Source organism: Dermacentor albipictus, unplaced genomic scaffold (assembly GCF_038994185.2).
Source record: "Dermacentor albipictus isolate Rhodes 1998 colony unplaced genomic scaffold, USDA_Dalb.pri_finalv2 scaffold_14, whole genome shotgun sequence".
Taxonomy (NCBI): Eukaryota; Metazoa; Arthropoda; class Arachnida; order Ixodida; family Ixodidae; genus Dermacentor; species Dermacentor albipictus.
Window position 1 is genome coordinate 10,800,027 of NW_027225568.1, and position 24,194 is coordinate 10,824,220.

General features: G+C 49.2%; 1 protein-coding gene across 1 annotated transcript in view; it reads right to left on the reverse strand.

The window, feature by feature from the left end:
• LOC135905866 (uncharacterized) overlaps positions 1-24,194 on the reverse strand; it is a 51,315-nt gene that overhangs the window by 19,409 nt on the left and 7,712 nt on the right. The window contains exons 3-4 of the mRNA XM_065436980.2: positions 22,293-22,387; positions 21,654-21,828 (exon numbers count right to left, since the gene is read on the reverse strand). Coding sequence (XP_065293052.1) covers positions 21,654-21,828; positions 22,293-22,387 — 270 coding nt within the window. The remainder of the gene's footprint in view (positions 1-21,653; positions 21,829-22,292; positions 22,388-24,194) is intronic.

Below are 24,194 nucleotides of genomic sequence, written 5' to 3' on the forward strand. Positions count from 1 at the left end.
TAAACCATTATTTACAAATAAAAATGCTCATTGCACTATTGGTACTAACTTCCCTTAACTGTGGAAGCCTTTAGTGTATGCATAATAAAACAATTTGTCGGGATAACATTGCTTTATTTTTCATAACAGGTTTTTTTCAGAGCCAATTCTAATGTTTATTAGTGTGCCAACAGCTGAGGTGTCCTCGCACCTTCACGAGTCTCTACTGTCAGCACCACAAACCTATTTTTGTTCACTGCAAAATCAATGGCGCTCCCTACAATCCCGTCTTATGCGAGCTGATTGCATCCTATGCCTACAAACATCATATTTTTGTCCCATTACGCAATTTTCTACCATCCTCAGCTGCAGTTCTCTCTCCTTGACATCCATTCTCTCACGCGTATGTAATCACCTGCTATAAATTGGCAACAAGTGATTGAAGACGTGCATTGCCTGCCCACCGATTCCATTTTTTTTTCTTAATCTCAACTAGCATATCAGTTGCCACGGTTTACTACGCCACTGTCTTCCTGCCTTAATGCTATCTCCAACAATTTTTGTTGCTTCGCTTTCTGCACAGTCCTCGACTTTTCAAGTTTCTTTGTTAACCTCCAGGTTTATGTCCCATATTGGATAACCGGTAGAATCCAACGATTCTAAACATTTTGAAGGATATCGGTAACGTGGCGATCACGATTCGGAAATGCCTCCCATGTGCTGTTCAACCCATTAAATTTTGTGTAAGTTTCCTGCTTTATATCAGTACCTGCTATTGATATTTCACTTGGACAAAGATACTCTTTCATAGATTCTGCGGACAGAATGTCGCTGATGAATTTCTGTTATACCACTAAGTTAGTGAAGGTTACCTGTATCTTTTCCATATATTCGCGGGCCCACGTACATGCAACAGCACGAGCACTCATTGGCTCTCAATGCCTTTTTTAAACTGCTGGACATTCAGTTCGTTACTACGAAAGTGACTTAATCCGTGCACTATTATTATGCTAAATATGAAACAGTAGAAATATACTTATCTGCAGTTTGTCGATGCCTCCTTCACTGTGTTGGTTGCGAGATCCATGGTCGGCACCACCTCTTTGTCGCATCGTAGCTATATCGACTGTCTTCCTTTTGCTCACACTGTGCAATATTCGTGACGCTCGCAGTCACGCAGAGTGGAGGAACTCAGCGCACTCACATAAGCAGCACCGGATAAGTTGTTTGTTCAGGATTGTGCCGTGAACAGTAGGTGCGCGTTGCGATCTGTAAAATCGCCTAAGCTATTGGCAGTCTTTCGGGGTGCACGGAAAGATTGCTCACGGAGCAACAGAACTATCCAAGAAATAGTGGTCATCGTCGAGCCTGATCACTACGTCGCGCACTGCAAGCTCGTAGTACGAGTTTGTTTACACTGGGCATCGCCGATTCTTTGCCGCCATGCTCGCCCGATGAATGTATGTGATGACGCCACCACAGCGTTCCCTCGTGGTATAATGCGAAGCGTACTAAATTACAAATTAGTCGAATATACATTCAGTGTACATCTTGTAAGCTTTAAAATGCTGTTAAACCACGTTAAACTAACTAATAATATTGTACTAAATGCATTTGTTTTATAACTCGCTTGTGCGTGTAATGCACTCGGTGGAACGACAAACAAGTGAAAGAAGGCGCGACCATGCACCGACGGTACGATCACGTGAGCCCCAGTTTGTCGACCGCCCAGAAGGCAACGCCCAAGGAATGATAGCCAGCCAGAGTGAATCTAGATCAACCAATGAAACTGGAGGCTTGTCGAAAGATAAACTGTGTCTCGGTACCATTCGTGCTTTCATCTTTGGGTGTCGCCAGAGCTCGTGAAGATCCCGAGTTTCGCCAAACTCGACGCATCCTGCATAGCACCCCAAATGATAATAGTCTAACATGGAAAAAATCGCCCATGTAGCGATCATAGACGTTTAACTTCAAACCTTGCGAGAGGTACTAACGCAAAGCACTAACTAATAGCAAAATAATTCCTAAAAATAAATGAAAAGCAAATAACAAGCACAGAAAGTTCGGGCTGATCCATTCATATAGTGGCGCATTAGCCATCGAAGCTGTCGATCACAGACCGAGCAACCATGGCAGAACTCCGCGGCCCGAAACATCTTGAATTAGGAGTTTGCACCGGTGAAACTCGAAGGAGGTTGCAACTCGGGCCTCTCGTACTCTGCTTGTTCTTCGGCTAGTTCCCATTTATTTTGGCGTTGCAACTGTTGCAGTCGTCTACCTCTGCAATGAATAATCCAGTTATTACACAGAACGGCGGCTACCGAGGCGCCCACCTCCATGTTTTCTTCGCACAACTGCCGCAGCGTTCCCTTGAGGGCAGATGACAGGACACAGGCAGCAGCAATGGCGGCCAGCCCGGGTGCAATCCCCTACTGCGCAGGCGCGGCGTGCCGTGAAATCACGTGTCCGTTGTTACGAACTTGCACCGCTGCACCACTATTACGACTTTGTGGTCCCGTAGCGCTCGTCACCCGTTTCGTGACAGAGCGTTGGTAGCGAAGACTCCGAGCCAGGCGTCGATGAGAATAACGAAAGGGATTTTATACATTATATACAGGTCATTGTACAGGACAAGATCGGATCGGCACTGGGGCCGAGAGCTCACACAAACGCGACTGTTCCCGCACGACGGCGTCCGGCGAAAACGCGTGACACATCTCACCCCAGTCGGGAGCGACACTCTCTCCCGGTGGGTCGGCGGATCCTGTTTTTCAGGCGGCGTGTCGCTGCTTTTATAATCCCCGAGGAACCATTGTCACTCAAACGGCCCAATACAAAGTCAGCACACGACGGTCGTCCGAGGGGTCCAACCAGCGACCGCGCTGGCCACCCGGTTCAAAGTTCGCGCGCGCGGAGACCTCCAGGCAAAGGGAGGTGCGGCGCCGGGCTGTCTGGCACACGCCGACACGTCCAAACATGCGGCTAGCCGAAACTTCTCCCGCAGGACCCCGCTGCCTGACGGCTCAGCATCTTGACTTGTGAAGGGAGAATTAGGGCGCTCGCAGGATAGATTCTGCATCTTGCAGATTCGGAATCCGGGCTTGTGGTAATGGCACAACACCGTTCTTCTGCGCCGTACTAGAGTTCGTTGTCTTTTTTGGCTCCTTTACTGGCGTTACCCAGCCCAGATAGTCACCCCCTCCCTGCGAAACCGCACATACGGCTCATCCCTACAGGCTCGTCAGGTAAGCAGCTTCGCTGTATGAACAGAAGAAAATGGAGGCATTTCCTACAGCAGTCAGAATATAAGTTGTAGACGTTACGCAGAAGGAAACCACGTAAGTGATGGAACACGGAAATAAAGCTAGTTTGAAAGGAGCCTAAGCAGGCGTCTATGCATCAAGGAGAAGCGAAAAGTTGGGATTACACGCAGAAGCGTTGCTGCTTAGCTGGAACAAATCCTTGTGCCACAAGACATTGTGCAGCAGAAAGTTAAATACACAAGCGAACGTTCGCTGAATTGCATTTACATCAGGGACAAAGGCGCCCCAAAAAAGATTCTTGAACAACGTAACAGCGCTCGTAGCTCGAACTAAAACTCGCAAACGGCTATAAGAGTTGAAGACGGTAACAACTACGAAGAGGACGATGCGCTGGGGTACATTACAGACGTTGTGAGGGATGACTTTGGCACGAAGGAAAGGGTAGTTCAGACACACAGATCCAGCAACAACAGTGAAGCCTGCGTAAGTACCAAATAATACGGCAGCGGGACCCAGTTAAATTCCAATAAGGCTAATAAAAAAACTGGGTCCTAAGAGCAAGGTACTGATGACTAATGCCATAGAGCAAGTGATTTGAACCAAGAAATTTCCGGTAGATGGCGCGAAAACGAAATGAACATCTACAAAGGTAAAGTTTATAAGGATAAGACGAGCTTGTACAGGCCAGTTACAGTAACGTCCGTGATAATGTCACGGGGTTAACAGTAGTCAGAAGTATATTTGCAGGATATTTACAATTGTAGCAGCCTAAAAGATGGTAGACAGCGCGCAAAGTCCAGAGCGTCGTCTTCTTTCGACCAAGATGAAAAGTGTTCTTAAGGTGTCACATGATCCCTGGCGGCTGAAGCATCGGCTCACTGCTGGTTAGGAGGCAGGCGAGTGGTACGACTTTCTACGACAATGTTCCCATCATCCTTCAACAAATCTGTTGCCTGATCCTTTCCCACTGTTTTCCCCCTTTGCATAGCTCCCAAGGCGTTCTTTACTCCTTCCGATGTTACTTGTGGGATTTCAAATTCCTCTAGACTATTCTCTCTCACATTGTCGTCGTGGGTGCTACTGGTACTGTACAAATATCTATAGAACTCGTCAGCCACGTGAACTATCTCATCCATATTAGTAACAATATTGCCGGATTTGTCTCTTAACGCATACATCTGATTCTTGCTTATTCCACAATCTACGTAAAATCGCAAACTGTAGTCCTTTTTTCCTAGTACAACAGGGGTGCCCATGGGCTTCAAGAAGGTTCAATGATGTTACGAGAAAGTATCTTGTCAACTTCATGGCGGATGTGTCGCTCGGTATGCGAGACGTAGTAGGGTCGCCGATGGATCTGACTCGCATCACCCGTGTTCGATGTTTGACGACAGATGTTTGTCCTAGAGGACGCTTTTCAAGGTCCAATATGTCGCATTACAAGGCAAGGAGGCAAAGTGGTTCTTGAGCACACTGGGGCGGAAGGTTGGGAGCAATCATTTTCTTTAGGGTATTCAAGTCTCAAGGGACAGGAGGCGAAGCAAGAGTTGCACACGAGGAGCGGTCACAAGTTCAACCCAAAATGTGGTAGTATCGGGCCAGCGTGACTTGCGCCAGGGATATTCCACGCGGGGGTGCTTGTGTACAAAGTCCAAAGTTCACAAGCGGTAGGCACGACATGTTGTCCGAAATGGTAATGACGGTGTGAGGAAAAGCGACGTTATACGAGAGCAGGACATCTGCATTAGAGGATAGGATGTAGTCACCGTTTATTACAGGTGCAATGGGTGAAATACCTATGAAGGTAATGGCATGGTGAGGGAGGCGATATGCTCTGTGAAACAGCCGTGTAGGAGCACTACCGGGAGGGTCAACACCAGCAGGTAGAACGAGTTGCACAACACCAGCAGAAGAGCCTCTCAAAGCGGAATGTGTAGACAAATTCAATACCGAGGATTAGGTCGTGAGGTAAGTGCTCTAGAACAAATAAACCTGGCAACGTTTAACGTTACAACGTTATCTGGTGAGGCAAGTCTAGCAGTGTTATTGGAGGAATTAGAGGGTAGTAAATGGGATATAATAGGGCTCAGTGAGGTTAGGAGGTCAAAAGAAGCATATACAGTGCTAAAAAGCGGGCACGTACTGTGCTACTAGGGCTTAGCTAAGAGACGAGAACTAGGAGTCGGATTCCTGATTAATAAGGAAATAGCTGGTAACATACAGGAATTCTATAGCATTAACGAGAGGGTGGCAGGTCTTGTGAAACTTAATAAGAGGTACAAATTGAAGGTGGTGCAAGTCTATGCCCCCACATGCAGTCATGATAACCAGGAAGTCGAAAGCTTTTATGAAGACGTGGAATCGGCGATGGGTAAAGTCAAAACAAAATACACTATACTGATGGGCGACTTCAATGCCAGGGTAGGCAAGAAGCAGGCTGGAGACAAGTCAGTGGGGGAATATGGCATAGGCTCTAGGAATAGCAGAGGAGAATTATTAGTAGAGTTTGTAGAATAGAATAATATGCGGATAATGAATACCGTTTTCCGCAAGCGGGTTAGTCGAAAGTGGACGTGGAGGAGCCCGAATGGTGAGACTATAAAGGAAATAGACTTCATACCATGCGCGAACCCTGGCATCATACAAGATGTAGACGTGCTCGGCAACGTACGCTGCAGTGACCATAGAATGGTAAGAACTCGAATTAGCCTAGACTTGAGGAGGGAACGGAAGAAACTGGTACACAAGAAGCCAATCAATGAGTTAGCGGTAAGAGGGAAACTAGAGGAATTCCGGATCAAGCTACAGAACAGGTATTCGGCTTTAACTCAGGAAGAGGACCTTAGTGTTGAAGCAATGAACGACAATCTTATGGACATCATGAAGGAGTGTGCAATAGAAGTCGGTGGTAACTCCGTTAGACAGGATGCCAGTAAGCTATCTCAGGAGACGAAAGATCTGATCAAGAAGCGCCAATCTATGAAAGCCTGTCACCCTACAGCTAGAATAGAACTGGCAGAACTTTCTAAGTTAATCAACAAGCGTAAGACAGCGGACATCAGGAACTCTAATATGGATAGAATTGAACAGGCGCTCAGGAACGGAGGAAGCCTAAAAACAGTGAAGAAACTAGGAATAGGCAAGAATCAGATGTGTGCGTTGAGAGACAAAGCCGGCAATATCGCTACTAATATGGATGAGATAGTTCAAGTGGCCGAGGAATTCTACAGAAATATATATAGCACCAGTGGCACCCACGACGATCGTGGAAGAGAGAATAGCCTAGAGGAATTTGAAATCCCGCAGGTAAGGCCAGAAGATTTAAAGAAAGCCTTAGGAGCTATGCAAAGGGGGAAGGCAGCTGGGGAGGATCAGGTAACAGCAGATTTGTTGAAGGATGGTGGTCAGATTGTTCTAGAGAAACTGGCCACCCTGTTTACGCAATGCCTCATAACCTCGAGCGTACCGGAATCTTGGAGGAACGCTAACATAATCCTAATCCAAAAGAAAGGGGACGCCGAAGAGTTGAAAAATTATAGACCAATCAGCTTACTGTCCGTTGCCTACAAAGTATTTACTAAGGTTCTCGCAAATAGAATCAGGAACACCTTAGACTTCTGTCAACCAAAGGACCAGGCAGGATTCCGTAAAGGCTACTCAACAATAGACCATATTCACACTATCAATCAGGTGATAGAAAAATGTGCAGAATATAACCAACCCTTATATATAGCTTTCATTGATTACGAGAAAGCGTTTGATCCAGTCGAAACCTCAGCAGTCATGGAGGCATTACGGAATCGGGGTGTAGAGGAGCCATATGTAAAAATACTGCAAGATATCTATAGCGGCTCGACAGCCACCGTAGTCCTCCACAAAGAAAGCAACAAAATCCCAATAAAAAAAGGCGTCAGACAGGGAGAGACGATCTCTCCAATGCTATTCACCGCATGTTTACAGGAGATATTCAGAGACCTGGAGTGGGAAGAATTGTGGATAAAAGTTCATGGAGAATACCTTAGCAACTTGCGATTCGCTGATGATATTGCCTTGCTTAGTAACTCAGGAGACCAATTGCAATGCATGCTCACTGACCTGGAGAGGCAAAGCAGAAGGGTGGGTCTGAAAATTAATCTGCAGAAGACTAAAGTAATGTTTAACAGTCTCGGAAGAGAACAGCAGTTTACGATAGGTAGCGAGGCACTGGAAGTGGTAAGGGAATACATCTACTTATGGCAGGTAGTGACCACGGACCCGGATCATGAGATTGAAATAATCAGAAGAATAAGAATGGGCTGGGGTGCGTTTGGCAGGCATTCTCAAATCATGAACAGCAGGTTGCCACTATCCCTTAAAAGGAATGTGTATAACAGCTGTGTATTACCAGTACTCACATATGGGGCAGAAAGCTGGAGGCTTACGAAAAGGGTTCTGCTGAAATTGAGGACGACGCAACGAGCTATGGAAAGAAGAATGATCGGTGTAACGTTAAGGGATAAGAAAAGAGCAGATTGGGTGAGGCAACAAACGCGGGTAAATGACAGCTTAGTTGAAATCAAGAAAAAGAAATGGGCATGGGCCGGACATGTAATGAGGAGGGGAGATAACCGATGGTCATTAAGGGTTAGGGACTGGATTCCAAGGGAAGGGAAGCGTAGCAGGGGGCGGCAGAAAGTTAGGTGGCCGGATGACATTAAGACGTTTGCAGGGACAACATGGCCACAATTAGTACATGACCGGGGTAGTTGGAGTAGTATGGGAGAGGCCTTTGCCCTGCAGTGGGCGTAACTAGGCTTATGATGATGATGATGATGATGATGATGTCCGGCGACACTCACGAGAGCCAGGCACATGCCAATAACGGCTGGTGTGCCACTGTCGACGACTCGGATTACAGGCGACGGGGCAGCAGAGGACTTTCGCGAGACGATTCCGAAGCTGAGCATTCATCAGGGATACTCGCGCGCCTGTGTCAGAGCTGTAACAGTTATACCATCCACGTTCACTGATAAGGTTCCGATGTGTGTACGCAAGGTCAGAAGAGGATTTTTTGCGTCTGGTCGGTTTGGCCACATCACGTCTAGGTGCTGCACCTGTTAGTTTTCCGGAAGGAGCTAGGGGACGGTGGTTGACGAGATGGGGACGATTTCGAGAAGTGGCGACGATGCGAAGGAGAGCGGATAGAGGGGGTAGGCAGAGAAGCGTCGCCAGAATTTACTGGCTGTGAGAAAAGGTTTATTGGCGGCTCCTAATGTAACGGCACAGCAACCGGGAACGGCGAAACAGCCAGAAGCACTGTCCAAACGGACGCCAGCAATCAACAGCGCGAGCCGAGACGAGCCGCGCGTTGGCGATGCGGCTGTGCCGCGAAGCGCGTCTTTGTCTTCACAATCTCCCCCCGGACAATAAGAGCCATCCTGGCGCCTTAAGAATCGGGAGGCAGAGGGTCGTGGTAGGGCTTGAGACGCGAGACGTGGACAATGTCACGTCCACGCCGGCGCAAGTCTTCAGGTGGTGACAGGGGCTCAATGAGAAAATTCACCGGGGATGTTTGCTCCAAGACTCGGTAAGGCCCTTAGAATTTTGGGACGAGTTTCGAGGAAAGCCCCGGCGTTTGGAAAGGGACCGACAACCACACAAGAACGCCTGGAGCGTAGGTCGTGCTTGGATGCGTGTCGAGGCGGTTTTCTTTCTGGCGCTGCTGTTGCTCTGCCGTAAAGGAGCGCGCTAGCTGGCGGCATTCTTCGGCTTGTCGGGCTACGTCGGAAACAGGTAGACACTCGGAGGCGTCAGGACGGTATGGAAGGAGCGTGTCGATGGTATGCGTAGGCTCGCGGCCATACAGGAGGAAGAAAGGTGAAAATCCCGTAGTGGCCTGGATCGCGGTGTTGTACGCGAACGTGATGAATGGAAGGATGCGGTCCCAGTTACCATGATCTGATGCCACGTACATAGAGAGCATATCACCAAGTGTGCGGTTAAATCGCTCTGTGAGCCTGTTAGTCTGTGGATGGTATGCCGTGCTTGTCCGATGAATATGGCATTCCGAAAGCAAACTTTCGACGACTTCGGAGAGGAAGGCGCGACCTCGATCGCTGAGGAGTTCCCGAGGTGCGCCGTGTCGAAGCACGAAGCGATGTAGGACGAAAGAGGTTACATCCCGCGCTGTAGCACTTGGTAAAGCAGCAGTTTCGGCGTAGCGTGTCAAATGATCAATAGCGACGACGATCCACCGATTGCCGTCTGGTGTCATAGGAAGTGGGCCGTATAGGTCGATGCCGACGCGATTGAAGGGTGTGGCAGGGCACGGGAGCGGCTGCAAGGCACCAGATGGGCGTAAAGGCGGCGATTTGCGGCGTTGACAGTCAAGACAGCACCGAACAAACTTGTGTACAAAATTGTACATGCCGCGCCAGTAGTAGCGGTGGCGAATTCGTTCGTACGTCTTGAAGACTCCGGCATGGCCACACTGCGGATCGTTGTGGAAAGCGGCACATATTTGAGACCTTAAGCTGCGGGGAACCACCAGAAGCCACCGACGACCTTCAGGAGTGTAATTGCGTCGGTGCAGCAGCTGGTCACGAAAGGCAAAATGAACTGCTTGGCGTCGGAGGGTTCGGGATACAGGGATGGTCGACGATCCAGAAAGAGTCGAAAAGAGAAGCGACCCACGGGTCACGACGTTGTGCGGTTGCGAAGGAGTCCATGTCGAGAGATGACACGGAATGTGCGGAAGTTGTTGCGCGGGCCGAGTCTGGAGGTAAAGGTGAGCGAGACAAGGCATCTGCGTCGGAGTGTGTGCGTCCACTGCGGTAGACGACGCGAATATCGTACTCCTGGATGCGTAGTGCCCAACGGGCTAGGCGGCCAGTGGGATCTTTCAAGTTGGCGAGCCAACAAAGCGCATGGTGATCTGTGACCAAGTCGAATGGGCGCCCGTACAGATATGGTCGGAACTTGCCAAGTGCCCATACTAAAGCCAAGCACTCTTTTTCGGTCACGCTGTAATTGGTCTCAGGCTTCGTCAGTGTGCGACTCGCATAGGCGACTACATATTCGGGGTAGCCCACCTTTCGTTGGGCGAGTACGGCGCCGAGACCGACCCCGCTGGCATCTGTATGTACTTCAGTTGCAGCTGACGGGTCGAAATGGCGAAGAATAGGTGGGGAGATGAGAAGACGACGCAGCGTAGCAAAGGCGGAGTCACATGCAGGGGACCAGCAGGAGAGGGCGGCGTCACCGCGTAGAAGCTGAGTCAATGGCGCCATGATTGATGCGAAATTTCGAACAAAGCGCCGGAAATATGAGCATAGGCCCACGAAGCTTCGAAGTTCTTTGATGGTCTGAGGCTTCGGAAACTCAGCGACTGCTCGAAGTTTTGCAGGATCGGGTAGAACGCCGTGCTTGGACACAACGTGGCCTAAAATGGTGAGCTCTCGCGCGGCGAAGCGGCACTTCTTGAGGTTGAGTTGAAGGCCAGCGTTCGTTAGACAGGTCAAAACTTGTCTAAGGCGGAGCAGGTGAGTAGGAAAATCAGGCGAGAAAACTACGACATCGTCCAGGTAACACAGACATATAGACCACTTGAGGCCACGCAGCGTGTTGTCCATGAGTCGTTCAAAGGTGGCAGGGGCGTTACAAAGCCCGAAAGGCATCACCTTAAATTCATATAAACCGTCAGGCGTAATGAACGCGGTTTTCTGGCGATCGGCCGCAGCCACGGGGACCTGCCAGTACCCCGAACGCAAGTCAAGCGACGAGAAAAATTCTGCGCCCTGAAGACTGTCGAGGGCGTCATCGATGCGCGGCAAAGGATAGACGTCTTTGCGCGTTACCTTATTTAACCGACGGTAGTCGACGCAAAAGCGAATAGACCCGTCCTTCTTGCGAACGAAAACGACAGGAGATGCCCAGGGACTGTGCGAAGGTTGAATAACATCACGGCGCAGCATATCTTCGACTTGGGTGGTAATGACACGACGCTCTTCGGCAGAGACGCGATATGGTCGTTGACGTAACGGCTGATGTGAACCGGTGTCAATGTAGTGCTGCACTTCCGACGTGCGGCCCAGGTGAGGTTGTGAAACGTCGAATGAACTTCTAAATTTGTGCAGGAGATCAAGAAGGTCGGCAGGTGTGAGGGTATCGGCGATGGCATGCGAGAACGCAACCCTGGACGTTTCCTCAAGCGCGGACATCGAAGATGCTTGGCCGGGGTCGACGTCAAAAGAGTCTCCAGGGACGTCAACCAAAGACGAAGAGTCGAGGAGTTCCACGAAGCCAAGGCATTCACCAACGAGCAACGTAATAGGCGCACAGAGGGGATTGTAAAAGTAGGTATTGCTGCAGCCGCCAGCCATGTCAAGCGTCGCGAAGGGTAGTGGGAGAGATTTACGGCTCATGAAGACGTCGGACGGCGTGAAGAGGACCGTTGCATCAGCGATGGCATCGCAAAAGACGGGGACGAGGGCGAAGGAGCCAGGTGGAACATCTGTGTCCTCGCGCACGGTAAGTTTAGAAGGGCGGTCGCAATCTTCGTCCAAGGGTGCGTCACAAGGGGAAAATTCGACTTCGGCGCGTGCGCAGTCGATCACGGCTTTATGACTGGATAAGAAGTCCCATCCGAGGATGACGTCATGTGAGCAGGTGGGAAGAACAATATACTCGACGATGTAAACAATGCCGTGAATAAGCACACGTACAGTACAGGCTGCGTGCGGAGTGACGGGCTGCGCGCTTGCCGTACGAAGCGACAGTCTAGAAAGCGGCGTGGTCACCTTGCGCAGCGAACGGCACAGTTTGGCGGCTATCACAGAAACGGCTGCGCCGGTATCCACAAGAGCGAATGCAGGAACACCTTCTACACAAATTTCGACCACGTTAGCAGGAGAGGCGCGAGGACTTTGACAGTTCGAATGGGGCGCAGTTCTTGCCTCTTGAACTGCGACGTTCAGTTTTCCTTGTCAGGTGGTGCGGGTCGTCGACGCATTGGGGAGAGCGAGCGTCGGCGAGGGGATGGCGAGCGACGCGAAGGAAATTCTGGGATGTCAGCACGAGCATACGGTTGGGGGGGAAGGAGCGGCGTATTGGCGAAATGGCTGGCTGCCGTACTGGAAGGGCCGCGAGGCGTCACCGAACGCTTGAGGACGACGGCGGCAATATCGGGCGACGTGTCCGGGAGTGCAGCAAGAATAACAGATGGGTCGATTGTCAGGTGTCCGCCAAGGATTAGCTCGCGGTGCGGTCCAAGATGTAGCATGGGCTTCCGGTGGCAGCGGTTGGGACTGGGTCGTGAAAGACGCCGGTGGAGGCCTGCGTACTGCCTGGGCGTACGTAAGAGGCGCGGCCACAGGCAGGACTGGCTGCGCATAGGCGAGAGGCGTGGCGACAGGCTGCACTGCCCGCGTAGAGTTGAGATTCACGGCTGCAGGCGGCTGATGTGGTGCGGAAGGGACAACTTGGGCGACCTCTTCGGAAATGAGGGTGCGGAGCGTATTTGGAAGACGGGAAGTGGTCTCCTGAGTGAAGGGAACTAAAGAAAGTTGGCCGGCAACTTCCTCACGCACAAAGTCCTTGACCCGCTGAAAGAATGAGGATGGGTCGTACATGTTGTCAAGGCTCGCCAACAGGTCGTCGCTTCCCAAAGGACGCCGAGTCGAAGCGCGTTGCTTCCTTAACTCATCGTAACTTTGGCACAGGCTGACAACTTCAGACACAGTGCGCGGATTCCTGGCTAGGAGCATCTGGAATGCGCCGTCATCGATGCCTTTCAGTATATGGCGAATTCGCTCAGCTTCGGGCATTGCGGCGTTGACTCGTTTACAAAGGTCCACGACGTCTTCTATGTAGCTTGTGAACGTTTCCGCCGTCTGCTGTGCTCGGGCGCGCAAGCGCTGTTCGGCACGGAGCTTGCGAACAGCGGGTCGGCCGAACACTTCCGTAAAGGTTGTCTTGAAGACTGACCATGTGGGCACGTCACTTTCGTGGTTGTGAAACCACAGTTGGGCAACACCAGCCAGATAAAAGATGACGTGAGTTAACTTTGCGGGATCATCCCACTTGTGTGCGCTCACCCGTTCATACGACGCAAACCAGTCTTCTACGTCTTCGTCGTCTGCACCGCTGAAGACCTTGGGGTCCCGTTGTCGTGGAACGCCGGTGCAGGTGACGGACTGTGGCGTCGGTGCCGTTTGGGAGGAGCTGTTGGTCATGGCGGGTGGTAGCGTTCGAGATCTCAGCTCCAGGGTTTCAAGCAACGGGGTTTGAGTCCCAGCACCTCCACCAATTGAGAAAAGGTTTATTGGCGGCTCCTAATGTAACGGCACAGCAACCGGGAACGGCGAAGCAGCCAGAAGCACTGTCCAAACAGACGCCAGCAATCAACAGCGCGAGCCGAGACGAGCCGCGCGTTGGCGATGCGGCTGTGCCGCGAAGCGCGTCTTCACAGCTGCGTTTTCGGAGGGAAGCGAGGAGCAGCATGAGGGCAGAGAGATGGGAGGTGGGGCCATGGTGTCGAATTCCACAAATAACGGCAGTGACATGAAATATGGCCGATACGGCCACGAGTGAAGCATATAGGTGTTTCGTCTGGAGTGCGCCATTCGCCCGGGTTGCCATACCGCGTAGGAGCACTCAGGCTGCGGTTGCGTATGACAGTGTTGGGCTGAGTGTAGTCAGGCCGAGTAATTGAGCAGACGTTAGTCAAGCCAACGTTGGCGAATTCCTGGCGCACGACGTACTGGATCAATGAGACGGTGGCCTGGCAATTCTCGGGGCATGGGTTCGTGTAGTGACAGGAGATGCGGCTTCTATTTCACGTCGGATGATAGGTACGATTGCAGAGCAATCGGGCGTGGGCGCACTGCGGATGTCTTCGCAGGCCGTGTCGGAAGGCGGGTAAATGGTTGGGCAATGCGGCGGCTCTTGGCTTCTTCAAACCGCCGGCATTCAGTAATAATGGCTTGCAGAGCGGAAGAATGCATGAACATAAGTGGAAAGCATTATCTGATATGCCCTTAATGACATGTGCGACTGTGGAAGGTGCGGACATCTTCGGATCCACTTTGCGGCACAGAGCGAGCACGTCTTGGATGTACGTGAGGTAGGATTCAGTGCACGTCTCGACAGGCGAAGCAAGGTCTTTTTTTTGGCGGCACGCTGCCGTCTAACAGGCTTGTCAAACAAATCCCTGAGCTTCTGATTACAAATGGCCCAGCTAGTACGTTCCTCTTCGTGGGTCTGAAATATCAAAGTAGCGAGCCTGATGGTCTGGTCCCAGTGGTTGCTGGCGGTCAACCGCTCATATAATTGAAGCCAGTCTTCAACAACAATGTCATCGGTTCCAGAAGAGGTTCCTGGGTCGCGGGGTTGTGCTAGAATGACGGTGGGCGTGGGTGCCGACGTGCCCAAAGCGTCCGCGACTTGATCTGGCATTGCAGGTGCAACCAAGGAGCGCCCGCTACGTAAATCCTTGATAATGATGCCGCAACCTCCACCAAAAATGTTATGGAGTGAAAAGAGGTCAGAAGTATATTTACACGATAATTAGAATTGTAGCAGCTGACAAGATTGTAGACAGCGGGCGAAGTCCACAGCGTCGTCGTCTTCGTTAGCCTGTCACAATATAAAGAATGGTAATGCAAGCCGTAAAATTGGAGCTGTCGAATTCAGTGGAGAAAATTATGTACTGGATGAACTACATGATTGGCTCAGGCCAGGCAGACGCTGAGAGGGTAATATGTTCGTACGAACTCGGTGCATAGAGACGAAAGATGTTCAGAATAGAACTTTCCCGACGGCATTTCTAAATACTGAAGCAGCTGATGACCACATAGACCGAGAATTGTTATCGGATATTAAGCACGTAGGTATAGAGGACGATTTCGTGGAGCTGCTAGGAGAGATATTTAAACAACCTAGTGCAAGTTGTAGTGGTAGGTCGAAAAGGTAATGAAGTAGAGAAAATTCACGAAGAACTGAAGCAAGGATGTGCTCTGTCTCCATTGTTCACGCTATATGTTAAGTGCATAGGAAGACTGGAAAACAGCGAATTAGGCTTTCATTTATCACAGGCGCGTGATGGACAAATTGTGCAACAGAAGGTCCTCGCACTCATCAACGTGGACGACATAATGCTACTAGCGGACAAGGCAATAAATTTGCAGACAGAGCCCAATACGTGGGGCAACGCAAGTACAAATCTAAGCTTCAAATTGAACACAGAGAAATCGGTAATTCTGATCTTTAGGGAAGAGAGGAGTAATTACGTGGTCTCAATTCAACAGCAATTCATACTCATTGTCAAGCAATAGTAATACCTAGGCGTACACATAAACGGCTTACTGAAGCACCAACCAAGATAATCTGAAAATGAAGGGGAGCTGAATGGAAGGTAGTACATGGGATCTGCAAAGAAGTAATAGGGGAAGCGCTGACGTTCATAAATACCATTTCTTGCCTAAAATCGGATGAATTGTCCGAGTTGGAATTCACCAACTGTCGGTGGGCCGGTTGTATTTTGGTGCCTACGGAAAAACCACAAATTAAGCAACGCAAACGGACATAGGTTGGGCCTCGTATCCTAGTCAGAAGCAGAGAGCAAAATTAGTCACTCCCAAGTCTGGCCATTTCGAGCTGACAAGCGCAGCGCATACATGCGCGATAACGATCGTCTCGGCAAAGTATTACATAGCTACGCGCCCCGGAAAGATATGAAGTTTCAAAGCGAATGCAGTTTTCTCGGCTACTCGCGGCCGCTGCGCTCCAAGCCGGAGGATGACGTGCACGTGGTAGTGTGCCTGCGTACGCGTGTCTGTACTGTGACGTTGCTCGTGGTGACACGACTTCGAGAATTATTCAAGGCAAGATCTGCTATTTGTGCAATATGTTGCTTGAATAGACGATGTAAAGCTTACAGAAATAAAACTCGCAAATAGAATGCGTGTTTTTGTTTGACTACCCAACGCAGCAAAGGAGATGTACTTCGTCTCCTTGTTCGCATCTCGTGCAGTCGGTGCGCGCAGACACCGAAAATCATTTTCTACCACGTTCTAGCGGGCGATTGTGCTTTGTGATCCGCTTGTGTGATCCTCAGTATTCGTGTAGCACTGACGTATTCTGCTAGTGAAGTGTCCTCGTGGACAGCGCGCATTATCGTGCGCTGCACGAAGCGAGACAATAGACAGCTTTAGGTTAGGGGATGCAAGCAGCTTGCGTAGACGTAGACCCAGACGTAGGGATCTGAGCATGCGCAGCACCGTGGGCCCTAGTTCTTGCGTACGCAAGCCGCTTGCGTCGCCTAATCTAAAACTGCTGAACAGCTCGCGCGCGAACGCCGTGAGCGGAAGTGCGCCGCGCAGCAACGAAGCCAGAAGAAAGAAAGAAAAGAAAGAACAGAAAGGGAAGAACGAAAACAAGAAAAGAAAACAAGAAGAGAAGAAAGAAAAAGAAACTAACAAACAAAGAAGGGCGGGGCCCGTTAAGTATGCGTCATGCGATCCTCTAGGTCTGGTGTGAAAGGAATAACTCACTTGTGGAGGCTAAATGGGGCAAGTGGAGAGGGTGTCTGGCTTGCCAGTGTAGCCAGCACAACGTAGACAACAGGAGGCCTGAGCGCTCGGCGAGTGACGTCACTGAGAAGAGGTCGGCGGTGTGCTAGGGGATACGGTTTGAATGAAGCGAACCAGCCCTTATGGGCAATGTTAACCAGAGGCCACTTATTCTTTAGGCGTAGTTGAGCAGACGGCCCGCAGAAATCAGAGCGTCTTCCAAGATTTACGCAAAACCACTTACGCACCCAGTTATTAAAACAACCCGTGCAGAAAAATGAAATGGTGCAGCCTTAGGTTTGAAAACGAATTTCGGGTAAATGATGACAGGGAGCATGGTTTATGTCGAAGAGTCAGTGCTGCCCTCTTCTTCAAAGTAGCTTCTTTTCCTTCATTCATCGTCGGCGTCAGAGTTTTGCCTTTCATGTGACCACGAAAGTTCCACAAAATTTTATCAGTGCACCATAACACATCTCATAACAACTTCACTGGTGTGCCCTTTCTCACAATCGTGACGCATGTATTTATTCCAGTCTAGATTAGGCTCTAAACAAATAATTTCGCTTTCGAGGCCTTATTACGTAAAGTGCAGCCGTGCACATATTTACAACACCTGACACAAGTTTATCAATGGGGATACAATACATTCCTGCAACTACTTACAAAGAAACAGGTGGCTTATTCTGCGAACTCCAGCTTTTCTCTTTGCCTTAGCATTGGCACCCAATATTCTGTCATTGATCTTGCGGAAACGAACGCATGATTTTTCTGCCCCGATTTCTAATTGCTCCAGCACTTGGGCACGCAGCAGGTATTAGGCATATCCGGGCATGAACGTAATCCACATTCCATGGCAATGAAGGCTTGCCGGACGCATAACCGAATCGAAGCACAAACACAGAGACTACGAGCGCGGTTCACGTCCAGAAAATGGGCGCTCGGAAGCATGTCGCAGCATGCGAGGTCTTTAGTAACCCCGAAGCTATCCAAGTAACGGCAGGAGCATCTAATCGAATTGTTATCGCCGTCGTCGCTCACTCGCTCTTCCGCCTCTCATTTTCAACACAGGTGCGCCGCTCGTAGCACGCTGCAGGGAACTTGTATGTGGGCCTCTTGCGTGACGTAGCTCAAGAGGAAAGGTTATAGCCAGAAGGCCTTAGGTTCTCGAGGGGGTGTTGGTGTAGCTGGCTCCTGAAATTATCGGTTCGCGACACTGAAATATTCCTATCGTGCTACTATGGGCCGATTTGGAAAATTTTAGCAGCAGAACGCTCTCTTGAGGATAGGTAAAAACTTCCAGCGTAAAACCAAAGTTTGCTGTGTGGCCTGGTGAGAGGCGCTTTAAGAAAGCCTCGGCAACATGGGTCAAAATGAGCGGCGAAAACGCAGAAGTATCTGTACCTAAAAGCGTGGACACAAAATGAAGGAAAAAGTAATGTTATCAACCAAGTACTGGCAATTGAAGGCCTAAATAAACAAGCAGCAGTAATCATAAAGTGGGAGAAACAGAGACAGCGAATTGGATGCAAAGAATGGAAATGAAAACTACCGTGGAAATTTCGAACAACAAAAAATTACAAGGGAGAACATGTGGGGTAAAGTGAAGGGAAGTGCATTGCCATTTGAAGCTGGAGCTGAATGCCTAAGGACGCTGACATACCGAAGGGTATATTAGCAATAAGATGAGGCATATGCACAGCGCAGCAAGCATCCGGCGACCGCTCAGCACATTTGAATGTTATGCGAAAGTATTCGCCCAGCGAGACCAGTACGCAACGTACGCAGTAATGGTGGCCATGGGCGGTGCATTGGCGGGCTGGAGGGGGGGTGGGGGGGCGCGCACTCTCCGCTATAGCCGCGACTCGGCGGTTGGTCCGCGTAATCCTGTAGCTTAAAGTTTCGCACGGAAGCGCTTGCCGCCGCATATTCGCCATGGCCGACGCGTGTCGTTATTCGTGACAAACACAGCCTGCGGTTCTTGCCGACAACGTTTCTGGATCTGGATTTCTGGATTCCAGAACGGGCATTTCTCGCGAGTCGCCCGCTCCAGATCGACAAAGTGTTAGTCTACATTCGACATATGCGATGTAGAAACGCACGAAATGTCTGGAAAATGATGCAGCACCGGAAATGATCGCTCTTTAATCTCAACTATGACTGGACTGTCGTGCGAAGTGTCCCAAAGCGCTAGCTTGTACGAGGGAAAGCTCTAATGGTGTTCTACTCCGACCCTGTTGAGGTACGCGTTCATGGCTTAATGGTTTGGGCATCAGGCTGCCGTGCTCACAGATCCAGTAAATATACATACCCAAGTTCGTTGGCGGATTGATTCCCATCAGCATAGCACAATTGGTAGTGCAATGCAAGTGTAATGCGGAGGCTGTGGGTTCAGCTCGAACAAGCGACAAGTTTTCTTTTCGTCCACGTTCATTTCCCCTTTTGTTTGCTGCAGTTCAATATCAACCACAGCGAATTTTATCGATGCTTTCATGTCGTTATCTGTTGGCTTTATATGGTTATGATTATCCGGGGTCATTTACGCAACTTGAACCAAGAATTTTAAAAAGTGAAAAACCCCAAGTAAATGCTAAGATCAATTCTGCAAATGTTTGAAACATTCGTTACGTTGTAGAGGGCATTCGCAAACGACCGGTGCAATTTTTTTTTTGCGGCAACGTACATGCCGCGTGGCCATTTTTTTCCGACGTTTAAAGAAAGCCCGAAATACAAGATTACGAGCAACCACATGACGGCAAACTGTCGTTGGTTTCATTCAGTTGCGGCTAACCACTTGTCTTTAAAATCCTTGGTTCAAGTTACGTGAACCACCGTTTATATAGAGAGGCAAAAAAGCAGGCTGGCTCCATTGGTGTAGGGTCACAAATGACAACTACGTACGTGCAAACACTTCGTCACTATCCAAGCGTTTTGGCTGGTATTTCAGCCTTTAGTTAAAATAGGCGAAGGCTGGTCCACCAAACGAAACGTCTGGACTCGAGGTAACGAATGCGACGTACGTGCATATACATCTTATAGCGCACCACTGAAGGCGCAAACACGGGCACGCGTCGGCACGGGCCAATGCGTGTAATGCGTCATAAGCGTAGGTGGAAAAAAGGGTGATGCGTGGCGACGCACAAAGATTTTACCGACTACTGATGCTAGAAGATCGGCGACGCGTGGCGAAACATGGACGGCGTCCGCCAATCAGAGGTTTCGAAGTCTCCGGCTGCTATACGTATCATGGCCGCCAATGCGAAGACGCCGATACCAACGATCGTGCGAGTTCTTTGGACGCATGCCGCGCGCGACAGTGTTCGTAAAAGGTGGTGTTGTGATACGAGACAGACAACGAATGCTTATTCATCCGTTCGGGGATAAGCAAGAGTTTTGCAAAAACATGAATGCCGACTATACAAGAATAGAGAATACAAAAACGAACAAAGATTTTCCTCCCACACGGGAATAACTTTCGTATCTGTAACAACTGAAACGTAGAGGCAATAAGTAAAAAATAGAAATGTGATGCAAGCAATGCGAGTATCGCCAGTTGGAAGGCTGCAGTCACTGCGAGTCAGCGTATTCCCAGTTGTTGGAATGTAGTAATACTAGATGAAGACGGGTCATCCCACTGCGTTAAACGGAGATGCGTACCCAGGCAATATCGATGCCAGTGGGTTCAGCGTGTTCAGCGAAAGTGATACAAACGAAATCAGTTTTCACAGTGAAGCTGTATACCTGTACCGTCGAAGGAAATTTTCGGGTCGTATGCAAAAAAAAAATACCCCATACGTGGGCCAATTCCGAAGATAGTGCAATGCCCACCTACCCGCGGCGCAGATGCAGTTCACCATTAAGGGGCCCACATACACAGCTTTGCTGGTCATCCTTCATAGAGTGGAAGGGTACCATGGTGTTTTCGTTTACCCGTGTTTGTTCTTTTTGTCCTTTTATCTGGTGCAACAAAACTTCGTCACGTGGTTTTTACATTGGTGAACACCTTAATTCTGTGGATATCCGCAATTTAGTGGAAATGCGTTTTCATTGTATTCCAATCGTTAACGATTAGGTATAGCGTTCACGCATATAAAGCTCGATGCATGCTGAACGGTATCGAAGTGGCCTTTACCGTCTTGATGCGAGTTTTCGAGCAACCAGGCAGAGATTCGATCTAAATAATATGTCGGATAAAAATGTCAGTGGCATTGTAAAGGCAATGCTAAAGAAATTGACGCAAGCATTACGTCGCACCCATTGAAGGTGCTTGATCCATGCTTTAGGACTCGTTCACCAATTCGCAAGGTTGGTCAGGAGCGCACTGGACACATCCTGCACCTACGAGGAGCGAAGTGCAACTCACAGTGGGGTCAAGAGCAGACCACAGTCAGTTCCACCACACAGACGCGTGCCGTGTTCTAAGCCCTCACATCGCCCATTTACCTATACCACACCACCGTTTCCGCACACTACCCCTCGCACAGTTTCTTCCACACCTAATGCTAACGATTAAAAACCCTCGAAGTGCACCTTGAATATCAGGATATGGCATGAAAATATGAGATCCAGGGTCAACATGCTAACCACACACTTTTACACTTTCGTTGCTGGCTGATATGAAAGAAGTTTACCATAATTATTAGGACAAAGCTACTTTGTCCACTTACAGGCACATATTGCTTGCAGCACTTAACCTGGGTATCTAACCGGGATATAATTGTTGCCACCCTTCACAGCATTCCTGCAGGTAATAAAAACCAACTTCAAAAGTGACTCTCCCTCAGCAGTGTAGCACGAGAATATAAATTTGTGAAGTAGCAAAAATCCGCAATGACAACGAGGCGATCCCTTCCACTTTCCCACTCACTTCCTAGGTGCCTTAGAAAAAGCACGTTCCCTTTTGTGCGCCTCTTTTGTGCAGAACTTGTCAAAGGTAGCCGGCACCTTGGTGCTGTCATTCCATTCGGGGCATTGGGAAGACGAAGCAGCAGGCCTGCAGCCAGCGTGTCCATCTGGACGCGCTCCCCCTGAACAGAAGTGGCCTTGGAACCGCACATAAACAGATACAGATTTTTAAAACTTCAGGGACATAAGCTACGCAAGCCTATTTGCCAAGGCTTTTCTTGCAACTTATCTGTTCTTAAAACATTTCAAGCTCTGTTAGCGTGCTAACATTGTGCAGCCTTTTTAATAGCGGAAAATAATAAACTCACTTTCGAGCGTAACGCAACCTTTTCTTTCACAGTTAGACGGCAGGTTGTGCACACAGATAACTGCGTTTTGTTTGAGAAATTCTGAACCTTCTCTAGACTGACTCGTTCACTTTTACTTTAGCTGAAAGCTTTTTTTTTACCCTCCACGGCTGTATCTGCAGTTGCAAAAAAAAAGGTATCCTTCATGTACTTGTGAAACAAAATTTTAATGACATTGTAACAGCTTATCAGGAGCAATACAATTCAGACATTCGAAACAGCGCTCATGCTTCCAGAAGAGTGTAGGGGCTTACACTGACAGGCTTGCAGCTTGAAGGCCTCATGAGACGCTGCCGAGGCGAAGCTTGCAGACGGCGCTTCACGCGGCAAGCAGGTGACATGGCTGCGTCTGCGTCGAACATACAGTCGTAAGTTCATTGACCGGGTTTTCAACATCGCAAAGCAAAACATTCGAGACGGAACCATGCAACATGGGGGGGGGGAGGGGGGGGTAATTCTATAAGTGTCCACCTAGGGGAATGTCCGTTTAGGCTAGGTAGAAATTGGCTGAGGGTGCCCGTTTTTTTTTCCTAGCAGGTTACGCAACCCAGCCAAACAGCACTTCAGCAGCAGCTGAAATGGACATGTGCTCCAGGTGGATATTCAGAGAATAACCTTTGTACTAGGATTACTAGGATTAACGCTGACCACGTGGAATTCGTCAACGCGCACCAGTCATTTTTGCGCGAGTGCTTTTTCATACCGCTCCTGTTAGCGCGAGTTAGGTCTCGAGAAATTGAACTCGCAACTTCGTGCTCTGCGATCTACGTTAACCAGATCAGCAGCAGTGAGTGTGCCGACGTGCTTACATATTTGATCTGTGAGGTAAAAAGAAATTTGAAGGCGGTAGGGACGACAAGCTTGGTTGACAGTTGTCGAATGTAATGCCTAGTGACATTCGTCAACAGCCTAAAACTTATGTGGCATAGAAAAAAAGAGCACAGGAACACACATTTGGGGGAGTTTGTACAGATACATGACGGAAATAAACAGCGCAACTTTTTAGCAAACTGTTGGACACTACAGGGCAGCGCTTGTACCTGTCGTCCTGTCCTACGGTCAGCGTAAACGTTGCACTGTTTATTTCCATAAAGACAGAGTATGGTTCACAAGAATATGGAGACTTCGATGAGCAACAGTGGGTTGGTATTTATCTGGGTATATTAGGTACCTGCAGCCCCACTTGGGGCATTGCTGTATGGTAGAACAATCCCGAAATACAGTGATGCGATCATATTAGATGCGGTAGGCAATTGCTGTAAATTTTATACAGCATAACGAAAATCCCAAAATATAGAGGAAGGACAATTGCTTTTGATCTTACAGAGGTGGAAGCAATCCCGTCACTCAACCGGAAACTGAGGCGGTGGGGTAAAAGTACAGTGCAAGAGGCTCTTCCACCCGTCTATTGCTTTTCAAAAGATGCATTTATAGAAGTAGTCATTCGGCAAATGTATTCACGCCGTGTTGAATAGGGACAGCAGTGCCAGTTGATAGAGTGAAGATTACTTATGTCATACATGATGCTATCGTCTCCGGGGGCAGAGCTTCGACAATCGTTTACGGAAGCCCTGAATTCGGCAACACTATATGAACGGTTGTAGGATTCGTTTTCATTACACTTCCTGGTCAGGGGACTGTTGTATTAATTGTTTTTGCTTTGGGATTGACCCCGAGTAATTTTCGGAGATAGACACGCTCGAAATGTTGCCTAAGGGCGTTAGCCTGGTCTTCAACTTTGCCTTGGTCAGCGACTTAAGGAAATGTAAGGCTGACGGCATATTAATTTTCTCTGCCGGTTTCATACTTGTCCTGGAGGGCAGCTATAAATGCTGCAGGCGTATTTTTCTGAGGCTTCTCTTCTAGCAATGCGCCATGTTTGTTTTCCTTAGGACTGTTTTAAGTTAGAGGTGCAGTCGTTGGAGACTGGAGTAGCATACCCCAAGCCTTATTCTTTTTTTTTTCTGTGCGTTCTTGCAATCCTGATTACTCGACGACATGAGCCTTTTGTTTGGAGCCTCATTCGTTTGCTTGATGCACTCTAATGCACTCTTTTTGGAGCAACCTTTGGTGCTCGCACGATAAACAGAAGGCACGGACGACAGGGTCCACTCAACCTGTTGCTCTGTTTAGAACGAGTCGATCGGTTGTGCTAG